The sequence below is a fragment of the Pinus tabuliformis genome, chromosome J (genome assembly GCF_031772625.1).
Source record: "Pinus tabuliformis cultivar Carrire ecotype Pingquan chromosome J, CPIR1, whole genome shotgun sequence".
Classification (NCBI taxonomy): Eukaryota; Viridiplantae; Streptophyta; class Pinopsida; order Pinales; family Pinaceae; genus Pinus; species Pinus tabuliformis.
This window is the reverse complement of record NC_142295.1, coordinates 829,804,130-829,821,665: the sequence shown is the minus strand read 5'-3', so window position 1 is coordinate 829,821,665 and position 17,536 is coordinate 829,804,130. Positions and strand designations below refer to the sequence as shown.

The 17,536-nt window shown below is 37.9% G+C and overlaps 1 protein-coding gene and 1 pseudogene across 1 annotated transcript; both read left to right on the top strand.

The window, feature by feature from the left end:
• The first annotated feature begins 1,458 nt into the window (after window positions 1-1,458).
• On the top strand, window positions 1,459-4,388 carry LOC149229268 (E3 ubiquitin-protein ligase BRE1-like 1 pseudogene; annotated as a pseudogene).
• A 4,377-nt stretch (window positions 4,389-8,765) lies between these two features.
• On the top strand, window positions 8,766-9,601 carry LOC149229267 (E3 ubiquitin-protein ligase BRE1-like 1). The gene has a single exon (XM_089375803.1). It carries the CDS (start codon window positions 8,787-8,789, stop codon window positions 9,375-9,377), a length of 591 nt encoding a protein of 196 aa, XP_089231929.1. The 5' UTR covers window positions 8,766-8,786; the 3' UTR covers window positions 9,378-9,601.
• The last annotated feature ends 7,935 nt before the right edge of the window (window positions 9,602-17,536 follow it).

Below are 17,536 nucleotides of genomic sequence, written 5' to 3'. Positions count from 1 at the left end.
TATACTTGAAGTAGATTGCCTCTTCTTCAACTTCTTGAAGGGTGTTTTACTTCCATTCTAACAGATTTTTGTATTGTTCAATCTTAGGCCTAGCCGTGTGATGATATGGAGTAAATTTATTTTCTACTATGAGTTTTGAAATCACTCCCATTGGGACATAATACCACATAAAGTTGAGGCCAAACTTCATCTCTTCCAATAACCTATCTGCTTCTTCTCCTATTGCTCTAGTGTTACAGATGAATGGACTGACCTGAGCTTTCAGTTTAAACTGTGATTTCTTCTTTGCAGCCACAAAATGCACTTCATCTGCATTGAGCCTCTACCTAATATATTCTAATGTAAAAATTCTCATAGGGAGGTACTTAAGTAGCTTGTAAGGTGGAAGCTCACAACCAAAGACTCTGATCTCTGTATAATTTTGGTAAATATACCAATCTCCTGTTGTGTCTTGATCAACTAGCTGGAAGACTTTTACAATTTCATCACTAATCCTTGGTTCTAGAGTATCACTCAGAAGTTTAATGGTTGGATGAACAAACAATTCTATGAACTAGTTATATGAAAATTCTTCTTTCTCCTTCATTCCCATAGAAGTCCAAAATATAACTGATTGTTGGTTCCCTTCTTCATCTAGCTTTTGCAAGGTTAATGGAAACTTGTCTCCCTGAAAATAGATAAAAATATATACAAGTACTGAAGCATACTTGAATACTTCTTCAGTATTGAACTAGAAAAATTGTTCATGAATGGCCTCAGCTAGAAATTTACTAAAGTTAAAAAGCACAGCGGGTTTGGAACCAACAGAAAATATAGACAAGAAACCAATGATGGCTTCATCTACATATTGATCAGAATAGTAACTAAGGATATAAGAGAGAATGGTGGTAATTTTCTTGGCTTTGTCTGGAAATATAGATGAATCATACGGAGGGTTTCTTTTAGGCAAAGGGCTATCTACAATTAGGAAAAGTTCTAGGTTTTGAGCTCTTTTAGTGAAATCTAACTTCTAATAGGCTTCTATTAGGTTTTCATGAGAAAAAGGATGGGTTGGTGCAATACTTGGGGCCTGTAACATCTGGTCAATGGACTAGGCATTGATGGAGCATGGGATTTCTCTTGTAGGTGAGATAATAGCTCTTTCACTGGGCTCATAAGCTGCATGGCATTTTCTGAAAAATTTAGGTGCTTTGTGGATCTGAGGGAAGATTTAATGAGGAAGATGGGAGTCCTAAAGTCCAATTTCATCTTTTTTATCAACGAATTGGTCCTCCATCCAACAGTAGATCTCAAACAAGTCAAATTCGGACAAGGAATCATGGATTTTACAGTCTCTTTCAACCAAGGGAAGATGATGGAAATCAACTTGAGGAGGAATGAGAGGATTTTAGGTTTCTGCTACTTCCTTTCCTTTAGGAGGCATTCTGTTGATTGAATAACAAACTGAAAGTGATAGAAATGGGTAGGGTTTTGCTGAAACACAGTGATAACATAAAAACAATGTCATTGAAATCTGATTGAGTGAACCTAGATGCTAGTTTTCTTGTGAACAGGATAGAAAATTGGCTTGAAAGATGAACTTGTCATTTTGAGTGCAAGCTGCAAGTATCCAGTGATCAATTGAGTTACGGGAATGCACTGTGTAACGGTTTTTATAAAAGAAGAGGTTTTATAAGGCATAAAATGGAGCGGGTTCATTAATGAAGGGCTATATTTGTATTAATTCTCCAGCGATATTGAGAAACGATTTGATGGAATATTCATTTGCAGTGTGGTGAATTAAATGGATAATGAGCATATAGGCGAAAGATTGGTCCATGTAGGATGATGGGATAGAGGAAGTGACGGGGTGTTGTCGTAGACGATGACGTGAGAGAGGCAGTGATGGAGGAGATCGAAAACCACATTCTAGACTGAGTTTGGATGGTAAGATGTTTGGGATTTTAAGTCCCGAATAACTAGGAGTGGGGGTTGGCAGTTTCGGAGGGCGGTTTCTAAAACTGTCGACTTCGCACCACCCCCCGCTGACAACATTTAGATGGCAAGGGAGGGCCGAGGAATCAATGTAGGCTGTTAGATTGGAGGGAGATGTGAGGGATGAACAAAAATGAAAGGGCTTTAATGAAGTGAGGTGGAAGATTATGGTGGGGTCGAAATAAATTTAATGGATGTGACAGGTGTGGGGTCCAAAATAAATCAATAGATAAAGCTGGCGAATAATATTGGGATTTAGAACATTATGGTTAATTAAAACCATTGGTTACATGCACATATATCCTGTTATCTCTCAAAATTCTGTTTCCAAAAATTGCTCAGATTAGCTTAAAGACAAAGTGTTTTCGCAGCGCATGAATCCTTTAGCAGTTTCGCAGCGCAACATGTTTTAGTGATTTCGTAGCGTGCTACGAAATTGGGGATTTGTTCGAATCCATAGTAGCTGTCATGCAAAATAGTTCTGGGGTGGATGCATTTTACAGGTGGCATGTTCTCAAGCTCCTGCATGTATGCTTGTCATTAAGTTTGGTCAGTGTGAGTTTCTTAGAGAGGGTGCAATAATTGGTTCATTGATGGATGCATGACCAATGCCTATCATACAGCCATTTGGGCAGCAATCTTTGTTCAATAAATATGTAGACAGCTATTACAATGATGCTAATGGATCTGTTGGTTCTTCATATCATACAAAGACACTATTAGTGAGTTTAAAGTGATGGTTTCAACTCTACATAAAGAGATGGGTATGATGCAAGCACATTTAACTAAATTTAAGGAGACAGCCTTTGAAGTTCATTCATTGCGGGCAGAGGCCCATTCCCTCACAACTATACTTAACAGAAAGTCAAATGAATACAAAAAACTGTCAGATAAATGTGCAGACCATGCAGCTAAAATAAAATCCTTGCAGGCTTTGGTTACGGATCTAAGAGAGACTAAACAAGAGCTAAAGTTAATTCTGGAGATGTATGGACGGGAAACCACAGATTCTAGGGATGTCATGGAAGCAAGGCAGGCAGAATGCAAAGCTTGGGCACAAGTGCATAAGCTAAAGTCTGCCCTTGATGAGCACAGTTTGGAATTGCGGGTCAAAGCAGCCAATGAAGCTGAGGCAGTCTGCCAACAGAGACTTGTTGTTGCTAAAGCTGAGATAGCTGACACAAGGCAAAAGCTTGATGCTGCAGAGAGGGACATATTGGAGTTCACTGAGGCTTGAAAGCTAAAAATGAAGAAGGAGAAGTGTATATAGCTGAAATTGAGACTATTGGGCAAGCATACGAAGATATGCAAACTCAAAATCAACGATTACTTCAGCAGATAACAGAGAGAGATTTTTACGATATCAAGCTTGTATCGGAGAGTGTGAAGGCAAAGCAGGTTCAAAATTCTCTTCTTATGGAGAAAAAGGATATGGCAAAGCAATTGCAGCAGGCTGGTGCTTCAGCAGAGATGTATAAACAGAAGATTATGCGTCTTGAAGAACAGGTGAGGGTTCACTTGGATCAAATTGGAAAGGTTACTGAAGATGGTCAGCAATATGCACTTACTCTGGATAGTATAACACGAAAATTGGAGCTGATAGATTCAAATTTCCTGATCTTATATTCCACCCGCCCCTACTTCAAACACTGCCTCATATGGAAAAGCTTGATAACTTAGGGCATTCACTTCGCGGGTTTCCCCAGATGGTTATCGAGAGTATAAATAAGTGTGACGTGGATATACGGCGAGAATTGTTTAGCATTATTCTGCTTGCTGGTGGCACGGCATCAATGCAAATCGCAGATGAAGAGAACCGACTTCGATTTTAAAAAAGGAAAAGGATAAGAATGAGGCTGAGGTCTATACAAATGGGCCGGTGGAGATTTCTTTCCGCTGTGAGTGAAACCAATTATTGGCAGGTGGCAAATTCATGGAATAGCATCTATGTCTTGGGCGCAAGTGTTTGATGAAGTGCCAGAGAGAGATGTAGTTCATTATCTTCGTGGCCTAGCTCCACAAGAGTTCTTTTTCCACGCAAACGGGTGGCAGAGAAGGTTTTGTCAATGGCATGCTGAATGTTTTATCTTATGATCATGTTTTTCCTGACGCAAACAACCCAAACAGCCAGGCAATGACTATGTCCAAAAGTATTCGAGATAAATTGGTGAATGGATGGTTGGAAGCTTTTTATGCTCCATGGCCATGCTCAAGAAACTGGATTGACCTCTTCGATGCCATTTTTGTCAAGGTTTGTTTCATCGGAAATGTTCGGTATCTTCCCATTTCTTAAGGCTTGTCTTGAGGCTGTGCAAAAGGAGGCTGAACAGTGCAAACGCAGAAATACTGATCTGCAAGTGGAGTTGAAGAATGAGAGGTTCGGGAAAAAGAGAATTGAGGAAGAACTGGTGTAAATACCATCCATCCTTCAAAGTAAAATCATGGAATTGTAGGTGCAATGTCTTTCGGGTTTCAACATTAGAGTTGTTGGGGTGGATTTGCTTGCTCTGTGTATTATGTCTGTAACTGACTGCATATTTAACAAATCAATCAAACCAGTTCACGAGATTAAGATAAAATATTGGTCAGGCCATTGCTTATATGAGAGTGGTGCCTTATCCCAAAGGTGTCAGTCATGCCCCTTGGAGGCTTCAAGGGAATCTCATCTGGAGTTCTTATAATTTCAGAAAAAATGGTGTATACTTTATGATATAATGGTGACTTGTGAGAAGAAAGTATGGAGTTTGTCATGTTGTTGCAGAGAATGGCAGTGTTACAGACACACATCTTATGCTGCACTCTTGAAAGTTGGGTCACAGAATTTGGGGAAAAAATGAACAAAATGGTGGAGCTTGTAGTCAATTGCAGTTACCGGGGATCCTAGAAAACTTTTGTAGCGGCTGTAAGAGAACGTTGAAAGAGCAGCGAAACTCGAGCACATGTCATTGATATCATCAGTATTGTACCATATTATAATTTCATGCAATCTTCTTTGCGCAGAGTCATCTTGATCTTTAGACTGATAATATGTTGTGGAAGAGAGCGCAAGGCAGGGTTTTGCTATATGAGAAATTAGCACCTAATATTTCTTTACAGAATGGTGACTGCAAACCTTGTGCTGCCCTGTTACATCTGTTGCTATATCTGCATCGTGGTTTGCAAGATGACAAATAACTCTGGAGGCTTGCAAGTGATCTTTTGTAAGAGTGGTAACTGTACAGATTATGGAGATTTAGTCCACGCTGATTAGTACCTGCAATGCTTCCTGTGCTTGCAATTTCAACTTTTATGCATCGCCAACTTCTCCTCATACAATATTTTATTTCTGAGTTGACCCATGGCAGCATACATCCTAATACATCTAGCAGATCACACTCTTTTCTATATGAGAAATTAGGCTTTCAATAAGTCTACAGAACTTGTTTTGTTGTGATTCTAATTGTCTTCTGTTGCGACTATCGAACTGTGAATTGTGAAAGAGATCCCAGGTTAGATGGGGAACTTGATACTAGTTGATGTCATAACATATTGAAGGCTTCATTCTATACCAACAGAAGGATCAAGGCATTATTATTCACCTTCTGTGGATGGTCCAGTGCTCAGTAAGTCACCCTACATGGATATTGTGGGAGGCTCTAAGAGTTTTTTTAACAAAGGAGACAAGGTCACTTTAACCATCTCTTGATCGCTTTCAAAGATATTCAGTATTTTTAAGAGAAACTTCAGGAGAGAGTCATCAAACTATGGTTGATGTGAGGTCACAATATCATTGCAGCTTTTCCGCAGGAGAAATATCTGTTGCAAGCAAACCTTTTCAAAACAATCAAGGGAGTAAGGTGCTTAAGCTATGAACACTGGTGATCATTTAGTTATAAAAGGAAGACTGTGCTTTGAAATTACACAGCAGTTTCGTAGCGCGCTACGAAACTGCTGTAGGTGATGTTTTCAATGCAGAATAAACAGTGTGACCGGGAATTTTAAAAGAGAGACACATGTCCATCAATACAGCCTACAGCTCATCTGGAGACATGGTGTGTGGTAGCAGCATTCCATACCTGGGGTTATTAAAGAGCTGGGAACATGCTGCTACATTTTCGAGGAGTGGTGGAAGACAAGGACCAGGAAAACAGGGGTTCTATCCTAATATTATTGAACCATCAACGCATCCAGCATCCAATGCTAACCTGGAACATTGAATCCTCATCTCATGCTATCACAGCCGCTTCCAGAAAGAGAGCATATGTCAAAGAATGAAGTTCATTGTAATTAAAGCCATCCAAGCTACCGCTATAGTAATCCACTTGGCAGAGGAGGAATCTTAATTGTAATAAATGCTATATCCAGCATGATGTAGAATTAGGATCTTATTTGCTTTAGGATTCCATCGTTGTAAATTAGTGGTCAGCTGTAATTATTAGGTAGTTAAAAGTTAGTAGGTGTCGTCATAGGTAATTATTGAGCTCCTCTCACGCTAGAGGAGGGAGCTCGAATCAGGTAGAGTAAGCATTCTATATAGAGCTGAAAGATGAATGTAAAAAGGGTTGGATACTTTGATAGAGAAGAAGTCTATTTTGGTTTATGTAAAGCATGTTTCAGGAATACAAATGACTGTTGTTTTTGCCTCAGGATCCTCAATAGATCTCATTGTTCAAATGTATGGTGGCTTGTTATTTTAGTGTTCTTTTACAGTTCTGTTATTGCATAATCACTCAGAACTCATGCCCACATGCTCTGACTTCCTGTATGTTATGGCAGACTGTGTTTTATGTTAGTTATGTTTGAGCATAGATGTAAAGAGCCCTGACTTCCATGAAAAATAGTATTTTGGTTTGCTGAAATGTGTGAGACTCCATAAGCCCAATGGGAATCAATCTGATATCTGTCCAGCCAACTTATTTTCATGTGTTTGTTAAAGAGTTAGCCATCTTTCCATGTTAGTGATCAACATTCATAATCTGTGAGAGAGCCCTCTCAGACTAAGGAGGCTAGAGCCCTCTCAGACTAAGGAGGCTAAGCCTTAGTCCAAAGCTAGGTTTGAAATAGTTACACATTATCTTACTGATAGGCAGCCTTCAGTACCTGATTTTGTGATAACATTTTGGTGCGTCTGCCGGGAGCCTGAAGATTATTCTTTCCCGAAATTATGAAGCTGAACTTCTGAAGGTAGCAGGAGCTCAGAAGGTTTTTGAGGCTGCAAATCTACCTTGGCAACTCCATTGTTGAAGAATTCAAAATTCATACATTCATGGTGATTCCACTGGAGTTATGAAAGACCCAGAAGCTACCATTCTTAGTTCAAGGTATGCATGCATAGATTTTTCAGGAATTCATGGTTTCCCAAATCATTTTCCCAAGGATGCATATTTTCTAAGGAATGGTCCCAAATTTAATGGAGAAGATTTGAGTTCAACTCTGAAGCATATCTCAGATTTCTGCCATTTTGCTGAGCTTCTTAGAGTCAAACATGAGGATGTTTGCATTATGTTATTTTATGATTCACTTCAAGGGAAATGCAAACAATGGATTGAAAGTTTTCCTATCAAATCCGTTAAGTCATTTCAAGACTTATGGCTTATGTTTTTGGAGGAATGGATAGATAGGTCAGAGGTGGTGGTAAACTCTCTTTCAGTTGAGGGTTTCAAACAATGGAATGATGATCATATTAATGAAGAAATAGGTGAAAATTTTTCTTTGTCCTTGTCCTCGTATCTAAAGTCATTTGACTGTAAAGCAGAGGATAAGATGAGATTTTTGGATGAAGTTGCTGAGGACATTGAGAAAGAAATTGAAGGTTTAGAAGGTCAAATTCAGGCATACAGTTTTCCTAATCATGATCATTATTTTCAGAAGTTTTCTATGGCAGAACGCAAGGAGAAAATGCTGGTTCCTTTCTCTTTCACGATTGAGGAACTGAAAACTGTTGTTGAAGATCAGTTTGCACAACCAAAAAGTTACAAGAAAAATCAAGCTGATCATGTATTCTGGGATCCTGTAGCTGACTACATGGAAGAGTTTTACTCTCAAGTTTTTCAGTTTTTCTATAAAGATCAGAGACAATTTCAGTGGCAGCGGTCATCACACTATCAGATTGGCTCTGAACTCTAATGCAGTCAAAGAAATCAAATATCAGATAAAATAGAGGATTGGCTACATTGGAAATTTCATATTGATTGAGCAGAAAGAAGTTGAAATTGTTAGGGTAGGTAGGTAGGTAAATGCAAATAAGCTCAAGGTTAACTGGGCATTTTTCAGTAGATGTAGTTTTCTTTCTCCTACAGTCATGCTTGTCAAGTAAATTTCTGTTTGTCATAAATGGATAGGGCACCGGAACTGCAGGTTCTTAGTGTACCACAAGGGCACACTATCCCAAGTGGAGCCACTGTTATCTCTCAAAATTCTGTTTCCAAAAATTGCTCAGATTAGCTTAAAGACAAAGTGTTTTCGCATCGCATGAATCCTTTAGCAGTTTCGCAGTGCAACATGTTTTAGTGATTTCGTAGCGTGCTACGAAATTGGGGATTTGTTCGAATCCATAGTAGTTGTCATGCAAAATAGTTCTGGGGTGGATGCATTTTACAGGTGGCATGTTCTCAAGCTCCTGCATGTATGCTTGTCATTAAGTTTGGTCAGTGTGAGTTTCTTAGAGAGGGTGCAATAATTGGTTAATTGATGGATGCATGACCAATGCCTATCATACAGCCATTTGGGCAGCAATCTTTGTTCAATAAATATGTAGACAGCTATTACAATGATGCTAATGGATCTGTTGGTTCTTCATATCATACAAAGACACTATTAGTGAGTTTAAAGTGATGGTTTCAACTCTACATAAAGAGATGGGTATGATGCAAGCACATTTAACTAAATTTAAGGAGACAGCCTTTGAAGTTCATTCATTGCGGGCAGAGGCCCATTCCCTCACAACTATACTTAACAGAAAGTCAAATGAATACAAAAAACTGTCAGATAAATGTGCAGACCATGCAGCTAAAATAAAATCCTTGCAGGCTTTGGTTACGGATCTAAGAGAGACTAAACAAGAGCTAAAGTTAATTCTGGATATGTATGGACGGGAAACCACAGATTCCAGGGATGTCATGGAAGCAAGGCAGGCAGAATGCAAAGCTTGGGCACAAGTGCATAAGCTAAAGTCTGCCCTTGATGAGCACAGTTTGGAATTGCAGGTCAAAGCAGCCAATGAAGCTGAGGCAGTCTGCCAACAGAGACTTGCTGTTGCTAAAGCTGAGATAGCTGACACAAGGCAAAAGCTTGATGCTGCAGAGAGGGACATATTGGAGTTCACTGAGGCTCTGAAAGCTAAAAATGAAGAAGGAGAAGTGTATATAGCTGAAATTGAGACTATTGGGCAAGCATACGAAGATATGCAAACTCAAAATCAATGATTACTTCAGCAGATAACAGAGAGAGATGATTACGATATCAAGCTTGTATCGGAGAGTGTGAAGGCAAAGCAGGTTCAAAATTCTCTTCTTATGGAGAAAAAGGATATGGCAAAGCAATTGCAGCAGGCTGGTGCTTCAGCAGAGATGTATAAATAGAAGATTATGCGTCTTGAAGAACAGGTGAGGGTTCACTTGGATCAAATTGGAAAGGTTACTGAAGATGGTCAGCAGTATGCACTTACTCTGGATAGTATAACACGAAAATTGGAGCTGATAGATTCAAATTTCCTGATCTTATATTCCACCCGCCCCTACTTCAAACACTGCCTCATATGGAAAAGCTTGATAACTTAGGGCATTCACTTCGCGGGTTTCCCCAGATGGTTATCGAGAGTATAAATAAGTGTGACGTGGATATACGGCGAGAATTGTTTAGCATTATTCTGCTTGCTGGTGGCACGGCATCAATGCAAATCGCAGATGAAGAGAACCGACTTCGATTTTAAAAAAGGAAAAGGATAAGAATGAGCTGAGGTCTATACAAATGGGCCGGTGGAGATTTCTTTCCGCTGTGAGTGAAACCAATTATTGGCAGGTGGCAAATTCATGGAATAGCATCTATGTCTTGGGCGCAAGTGTTTGATGAAGTGCCAGAGAGAGATGTAGTTCATTATCTTCGTGGCCTAGCTCCACAAGAGTTCTTTTTCCACGCAAACGGGTGGCAGAGAAGGTTTTGTCAATGGCATGCTGAATGGTTTATCTTATGATCATGTTTTTCCTGATGCAAACAACCCAAACAGCCAGGCAATGACTATGTCCCAAAGTATTCGAGATAAATTGGTGAATGGATGGTTGGAAGCTTTTTATGCTCCATGGCCACGCTCAAGAAACTGGATTGACCTCTTCGATGCCATTTTTGTCAAGGTTTGTTTCATCGGAAATGTTCGGTATCTTCCCATTTCTTAAGGCTTGTCTTGAGGCTGTGCAAAAGTAGGCTGAACAGTGCAAACGCAGAAATATTGATCTGCAAGTGGAGTTGAAGAATGAGAGGTTTGGGAAAAAGAGAATGGAGGAAGAACTGGTGTAAATACCATCCATCCTTCAAAGTAAAATCATGGAATTGTAGGTGCAATGTCTTTCGGGTTTCAACATTAGAGTTGTTGGTGTGGATTTGCTTGCTCTGTGTATTATGTCTGTAACTGACTGCATATTTAACAAATCAATCAAACCAGTTCACAAGATTAAGATAAAATATTGGTCAGGCCATTGCTTATATGAGAGTGGTGCCTTATCCCAAAGGTGTCAGTCATGCCCCTTGGAGGCTTCAAGGGAATCTCATCTGGAGTTCTTATAATTTCAGAAAAAATGGTGTATACTTTATGATATAATGGTGACTTGTGAGAAGAAAGTATGGAGTTTGTCATGTTGTTGCAGAGAATGGCAGTGTTACATACACACATCTTATGCTGCACTCTTGAAAGTTGGGTCACAGAGTTTGGGGAAAAAATGAACAAAATGGTGGAGCTTGCAGTCAATTGCAGTTACCGGGGATCCTAGAAAACTTTTGTAGCGGCTGTAAGAGAACGTTGAAAGAGCAGCGGAACTCGAGCACATGTCATTGATATCATCAGTATTGTACCATATTATAATTTCATGCAATCTTCTTTGCGCAGAGTCATCTTGATCTTTAGACTGATAATATGTTGTGGAAGAGAGCGCAAGGCAGGGTTTTGCTATATGAGAAATTAGCACCTAATATTTCTTTACAGAATGGTGACTGCAAACCTTGTGCTGCCCTGTTACATCTGTTGCTATATCTGCATCGTGGTTTGCAAGATGACAAATAACTCTGGAGGCTTGCAAGTGATCTTTTGTAAGAGTGGTAACTGTACAGATTATGGAGATTTGGTCCACGCTGATTAGTACCTGCAATGCTTCCTATGCTTGCAACTTCAACTTTCATGCATCGCCAACTTCTCCTCATACAATATTTTATTTCTGAGTTGACCCATGGCAGCATAGATCCTAATACATCTAGCAGATCACACTCTTTTCTATATGAGAAATTAGGCTTTCAATAAGTCTACAGAACTTGTTTTGTTGTGATTCTAATTGTCTTCTGTTGCGACTATCGAACTGTGAATTGTGAAAGAGATCCCAGGTTAGATGGGGAACTTGATACTAGTTACTGTCACAACATATCGAAGGCTTCATTCTATACCAACAGAAGGATCAAGGCATTATTATTCACCTTCTGTGGATGGTCCAGTGCTCAGTAAGTCACCCTACATGGATATTGTGGGAGGCTCTAAGAGTTTTTTTAACAGAGGAGACAAGGTCACTTTAACCATCTCTTGATCGCTTTCAAAGAGATTCAGTATTTTTAAGAGAAACTTCAGGAGAGAGTCATCAAACTATGGTTGATGTGAGGTCACGATATCATTGCAGCTTTTCCGCAGGAGAAATATCTGTTGCAAGCAAACCTTTTCAAAACAATCAAGGGAGTAAGGTGCTTAAGCTATGAACACTGGTGATCATTTAGTTATAAAAGGAAGACTGTGTTTTGAAATTACACAGCAGTTTCGTAGCGCGCTACGAAACTGCTGTAGGTGATGTTTTCAATGCAGAATAAATAGTGTGACCGGGAATTTTAAAAGAGAGACACCTGTCCATCAATACAGCCTACAGCTCATCTGGAGACATGGTGTGTGGTAGCAGCGTTCCATACCTGGGGTTATTAAAGAGCTGGGAACATGCTGCTACATTTTCGAGGAGCGGTGGAAGACAAGGACCGGGAAAACAGGGGTTCTATCCTAATATTATTAAACCATCAACGCATCCAGCATCCAATGCTAACCTGGAACATTGAATCCTCATCTCATGCTATCACAGCCGCTTCCAGAAAGAGAGCAGATGTCAAAGAATGAAGTTCATTGTAATTAAAGCCATCCAAGCTACCGCTATAGTAATCCACTTGGCAGAGGAGGAATCTTAATTGTAATAAATGCTATATCCAGCATGATGTAGAATTAGGATCTTATTTTCTTTAGGATTCCAGCGCTGTAAATTAGTGGTCAGCTGTAATTATTAGGTAGTTAAAAGTTAGTAGGTGTCGTCATAGGTAATTATTGAGCTCCTCTCACGCTGGAGGAGGGAGCTCGAATCAGGTAGAGTAAGCATTCTATATAGAGCTGAAAGATGAATGTAAAAAGGGTTGGATACTTTGATAGAGAAGAAGTCTATTTTGGTTTATGTAAAGCATGTTTCAGGAATACAAATGACTGTTGTTTTTGCCTCAGGATTCTCAATAGATCTCATTGTTCAAATGTATGGTGGCTTGTTATTTTAGTGTTCTTTTACAGTTCTGTTATTGCATAATCACTCAGAACTCATGCCCACATGCTCTGACTTCCTGTATGTTATGGCAGACTGTGTTTTATGTTAGTTATGTTTGAGCATAGATGTAAAGAGCCCTGACTTCCATGAAAAATAGTATTTTGGTTTGCTGAAATGTGTGAGACTCCATAAGCCCAATGGGAATCAATCTGATATCTGTCCAGCCAACTTATTTTCATGTGTTTGTTAAAGAGTTAGCCATCTTTCCATGTTAGTGATCAACATTCATAATCTGTGAGAGAACCCTCTCAGACTAAGGAGGCTAAGCCTTAGTCCAAAGCTAGGTTTGAAATAGTTACACATTATCTTACTGATAGGCAGCCTTCAGTACCTGATTTTGTGATAACATATCCAATGTTTTCAGCTTAGGATAAAAATCCTATCATAATCCAATTTTATTTCATTTCTATACTTACCCTTAACTCTCCTAACATTTTTGCAATCTTAGTCACCCGAGTGCATTTAAACTAGCAACTCAACATTTTCCTTTTAATGATTAATCTACTTCTATCGCTTATTGCTTCCATTGGCTCAGATTAAACTGTTGAGCCAATTTTATTTGCTACCTATTAACAAATAATTTAAATATAATCCAACCATGATTAAACTGTATGATTGAATTGTATGAACTAGTGTGTTATTTAAACAATCTGCACACAACTTTTATTTGCAAAAAATAAAATTGACTAAGAATAGCGGCATTTGGATGTGCAAAACTTTCAGAATTTATTATTTTTTCTTTTATTTCTAACCTAACATTTTATTTTTTGCCTTCCCTTTTTAGGGCATCTATTATAACATTTTATTTCATATGGACCTATTCATCAAAATATTCCTAACATTTTGTTTCTTTATTCTTTTTGTCCATATGCTAACTTAACATTTTTTAAAATATATTTTTAGTTTTTTGCTAACTTACCAAAATAAAAATAAAAATAAAAATAAATTTTACAACATTGGCTCCAACTGGGGACTACTTTCTCCTGTAGAATGCAGAGAACCTACAAAGCCATGTGCCTTCTCCTCGGTCTATGGAGTATTAGCTATGAAAAATCACACTGACAATTGGAAAAGTAAAATAAACCGGACTTTTTATAATGGTAGTATTGAAATCTACTTCAACTTCTCAGTACTGAATGTAATGCTTGAGAAATCTTCCATTAACAGGATATGTGGAATATTGACCCTCTAAATTTTGTAACACAAAAGTGTTGTTTCCTTTTACTTCAACAATAGCTAGGGGTCCAAACCATAGGTTGTCAAACTTTCCATGTTTTCCTTTGTCTTCTCTTCTAGAATCCCATCTTAAAACTAGATCACCCTCCTTGAAGTCCCTTTCTCTTGCTCTCCTGTCAAACATGCTCCTCATCTTATTCTAATACTTTTTCAATTTGTTTGAACTTCACCTCTGTTCTCATTTAGTTCAATGATTTGATTTATCCTCCTTGAAAAATCATCAAGTTCATTAGTTGAATGTTACAGAAACTTTAAAACAGGGAAGGCCAAGTTGGTAGGGAAAATTGCATCTTTTGCATAAACTAACTAAAAGGGAGATTTTCCAGTAGATCTCTTTGGAGTAATCCTGTTTTCCCAGACTACATAAATTAGATGAGTGTCCTAGCTCTTTTTATGATCTGCTAAGGTTTTTCTCATAACCTTTACCAGACTTTAATTGGATGATTCTGCAAGACCATTACCTTGAGGATAGTATGGATTTGAATGATGTAGCAGAATCTGATATTTCTGGCAAAATTCAATCATTTTAACACTGGAAAATGTTGTGGCATTATCAATAACTATCTGGGTTAGGCAACCAAACCTAGATAAGATATTTTCTTCAATGAATTTGATTACTACTGAATCAATAGAATTTCTTACTGGAATTGCTTCCACCCATTTAGTAAAGTAATATGGTGTAGTGAGGATCCATCTACGCTGATTACTTGAAGTAGGATGAATCTCTCCAATAAAATCTAATCACAATTGGAGAAAAGGCATTGAACTATTGTTGGGATGAGTGGGAAAGCTGCTATTTTTTGCTTACCAGCGAACATCTGACAAGGGACACAACTTCTAAACTTTGCTCCTACTTGAAAGAACAATGTTGGCCAATAAAATCCCGCCCTTAATATTTTATATGCTATTGCTCTCTAAGCATAATGTCCTCCACAAAATCTTGTATGAAATTGATCAATGATCCCTTCAGTCTCTGATTCTGTTAAACATAATAACAAGATATTTAGTGGGTCCTTCCAATATAGATTTGCATTTATGATACAGTACTTGACTGATTTCAATTGGAGATCTTTACATTGAATTTTGGAGAATGATGCAAGACACTCAAAATGAATCAAGAAATTTACGATATCTTGAGACCAATTTGATAAAAGACATTTCTCATTAATATGTACATAAATGGTCTGATCCGAAGGTAAATGTTCTTGTGGATTCTTTTCTTTAAGATGTTGGGAAGTTTCTTGTGGATTCTCCCCTTTTGCATAGACAAAAGGTTCTTGTGGATTCTTCTCATTTGGATTTTGGGAAGGTTCTTGTGGATTCTCCCCTGGTATTTCCATAACAGAGTTGATGCCTAACACTTTACAGTTGGATTCAACAAGAAGCTTAGCTAATCCTTGACCCTTTACTAGCTTTGTGGTTTTGATAGTTAGATCAAACTCCAAAATTTGAGTGATCCATCTACCTCTCCTCCCATCAGTATCCGGTTGGGTGAGAATAGTTTTAACAACATTGTTGGGGACATAGGCTATAATGGTTGAATGTAAAACATACATCCTAAAAGATTTCAAGGATTGGACTAGGGCATAAGCCTGCTTTTCAATTATATCATATTTTAGCTCAACATCCCTCATGACTTTGCTAAAAAAGGCTATAGTTTGGTCATGGGAATATTCATTCTTTTTTAATAAAACAACAAAAAGGGTTGTTTCAAAGGTAAAGGAAAAGATACTGAATGGTTTGGTATAATCAGGACTGGCCAAAGTTGGAGCTTCAGAGATGGATTTCTTGATTTGATCAAATGCATTTATGGAAGAGAGGGTCCATTTAAATTCATGACCCTTTTTAAGCATATCAGTTATATCTTTGACAATTTTAGCATAATTGGGTATGAACCTTCTTAAAAAGTTGATTTTACCAAGAAAATCTTGAACTTCCTTTTTATTTCTTGGTAATGATAATGTCTGGATGGCTGATACTCTGTTTGGATCAATAACTACTCCATCTTTGGAAATTATATGGCCAAGAAATTTACCTTCAGTGATAGAAAATAGAGACTTCTTTGGATTCAATGATATTCCAAATTTGCTGCATCTTTCAAAAGCCTTCATCAAGTTCTTTAAATGTTTTTTATCAAAATTAGAATAAACTGTAAGGTCATCAAGATAAATAACAAGAAATTTGTTTACCTGGCCCACAAAATCTATATCCATAGCTCTCTGGAATGTAGCTCTTGCATTTGTGAAACCAAAAGGCATCCTTGCATACATGAAAATACCCCAAGGTGTTGCAAAGGCAGTCTTTTCCCTACCCTCTTTGTTAACCGTAATCTGATTATAACTAGAGAAACCATCTAACATAGAAATTTTGTTAGCTCCAAAAACTTCTTGAGGTAAGTGATCCATCTTAGGTAATGGATAGTTATCATTTAGTGATGATTTATTCAAGTTTCTAAAATCAACACAGAGCCTGATTTCACCATTCTTTTTCCTGACAGGCACTAGGTTGGCAATCCAATTAGACTATCTCAGTGGAGGAATTATTTGTGCATCTAACATTTTCTTAAGTTCTTTCTCAATTTTTGGTAGAAGAATTGGGTTAATTCTTCTAAGTTTTTGCTGGTAGGGTTTGGCTACAGTCTTTAATGGGATCTTATGTTCAATGAGGGATGTGTCATAAGTTTTACGATTAGCATAAGACCAAGAAAAAATATCTTTGTACTTTCTACATAACTTAAGATATTCATCTTTAACTTCTAGGGCTAAAGACATAAAGATTTTTATGTTCTACACTTGTTCTTGGGTTCCAATATTGATTTCTTCAATGTCATCTTTAGGAGAAATGGATAGAGGATTTCGAAGGAAATCATTATAATCGAGTAATTTCTCTAAATGAATTAACCCTTTAGGAATGAATTTGTTTGATAATTGTATGATTTCATGATCTGCAATTTTAGGATTTAACTCTAAATCATCAACAACTTGAGGATTGAGCATATCAAGATTGTCTTCATCAATTTGTAGAAGAGAAAATTCACCTACAAGTTGAAGGAAAGACTTTAGTTGTTCATCATCCTCAAACACCTGCCAATGCTTTTGGTTATCTGGTATAGATGGCCTGTATTTAACTTGTATTTGGTATAACACTTGGGTTTGATCAAGAATCTTAAATGAGCTTGCAGAGACAGCTAAAGAGTCTGCATGTATGTTTTCATTTCTAGGGACATAAGTTATGTTGAAGGCATCAAAGAAATTTTCAATGGAGTCCCAAACCTCATTCCGATAAGATCTAAGCCTAGGATGCTTTGTTTGGCAAAGATTTCTAACTTGTTTTACAATGAGCTCTGAGTCAGTGAAAACACTCAGGTTGTGTACCTTTAAAATTTTGGCTAACTATAGTCCTAGAAGGAAAGCCTCATATTCTGCTACATTATTGTTAACTTCAAAATCAAGTTTACATGATTGTGTAATGTTTTCTTTTTCTAGTGAGATTAGTACTACCCTAGCCCCTGCTCCATCCTTTGTACA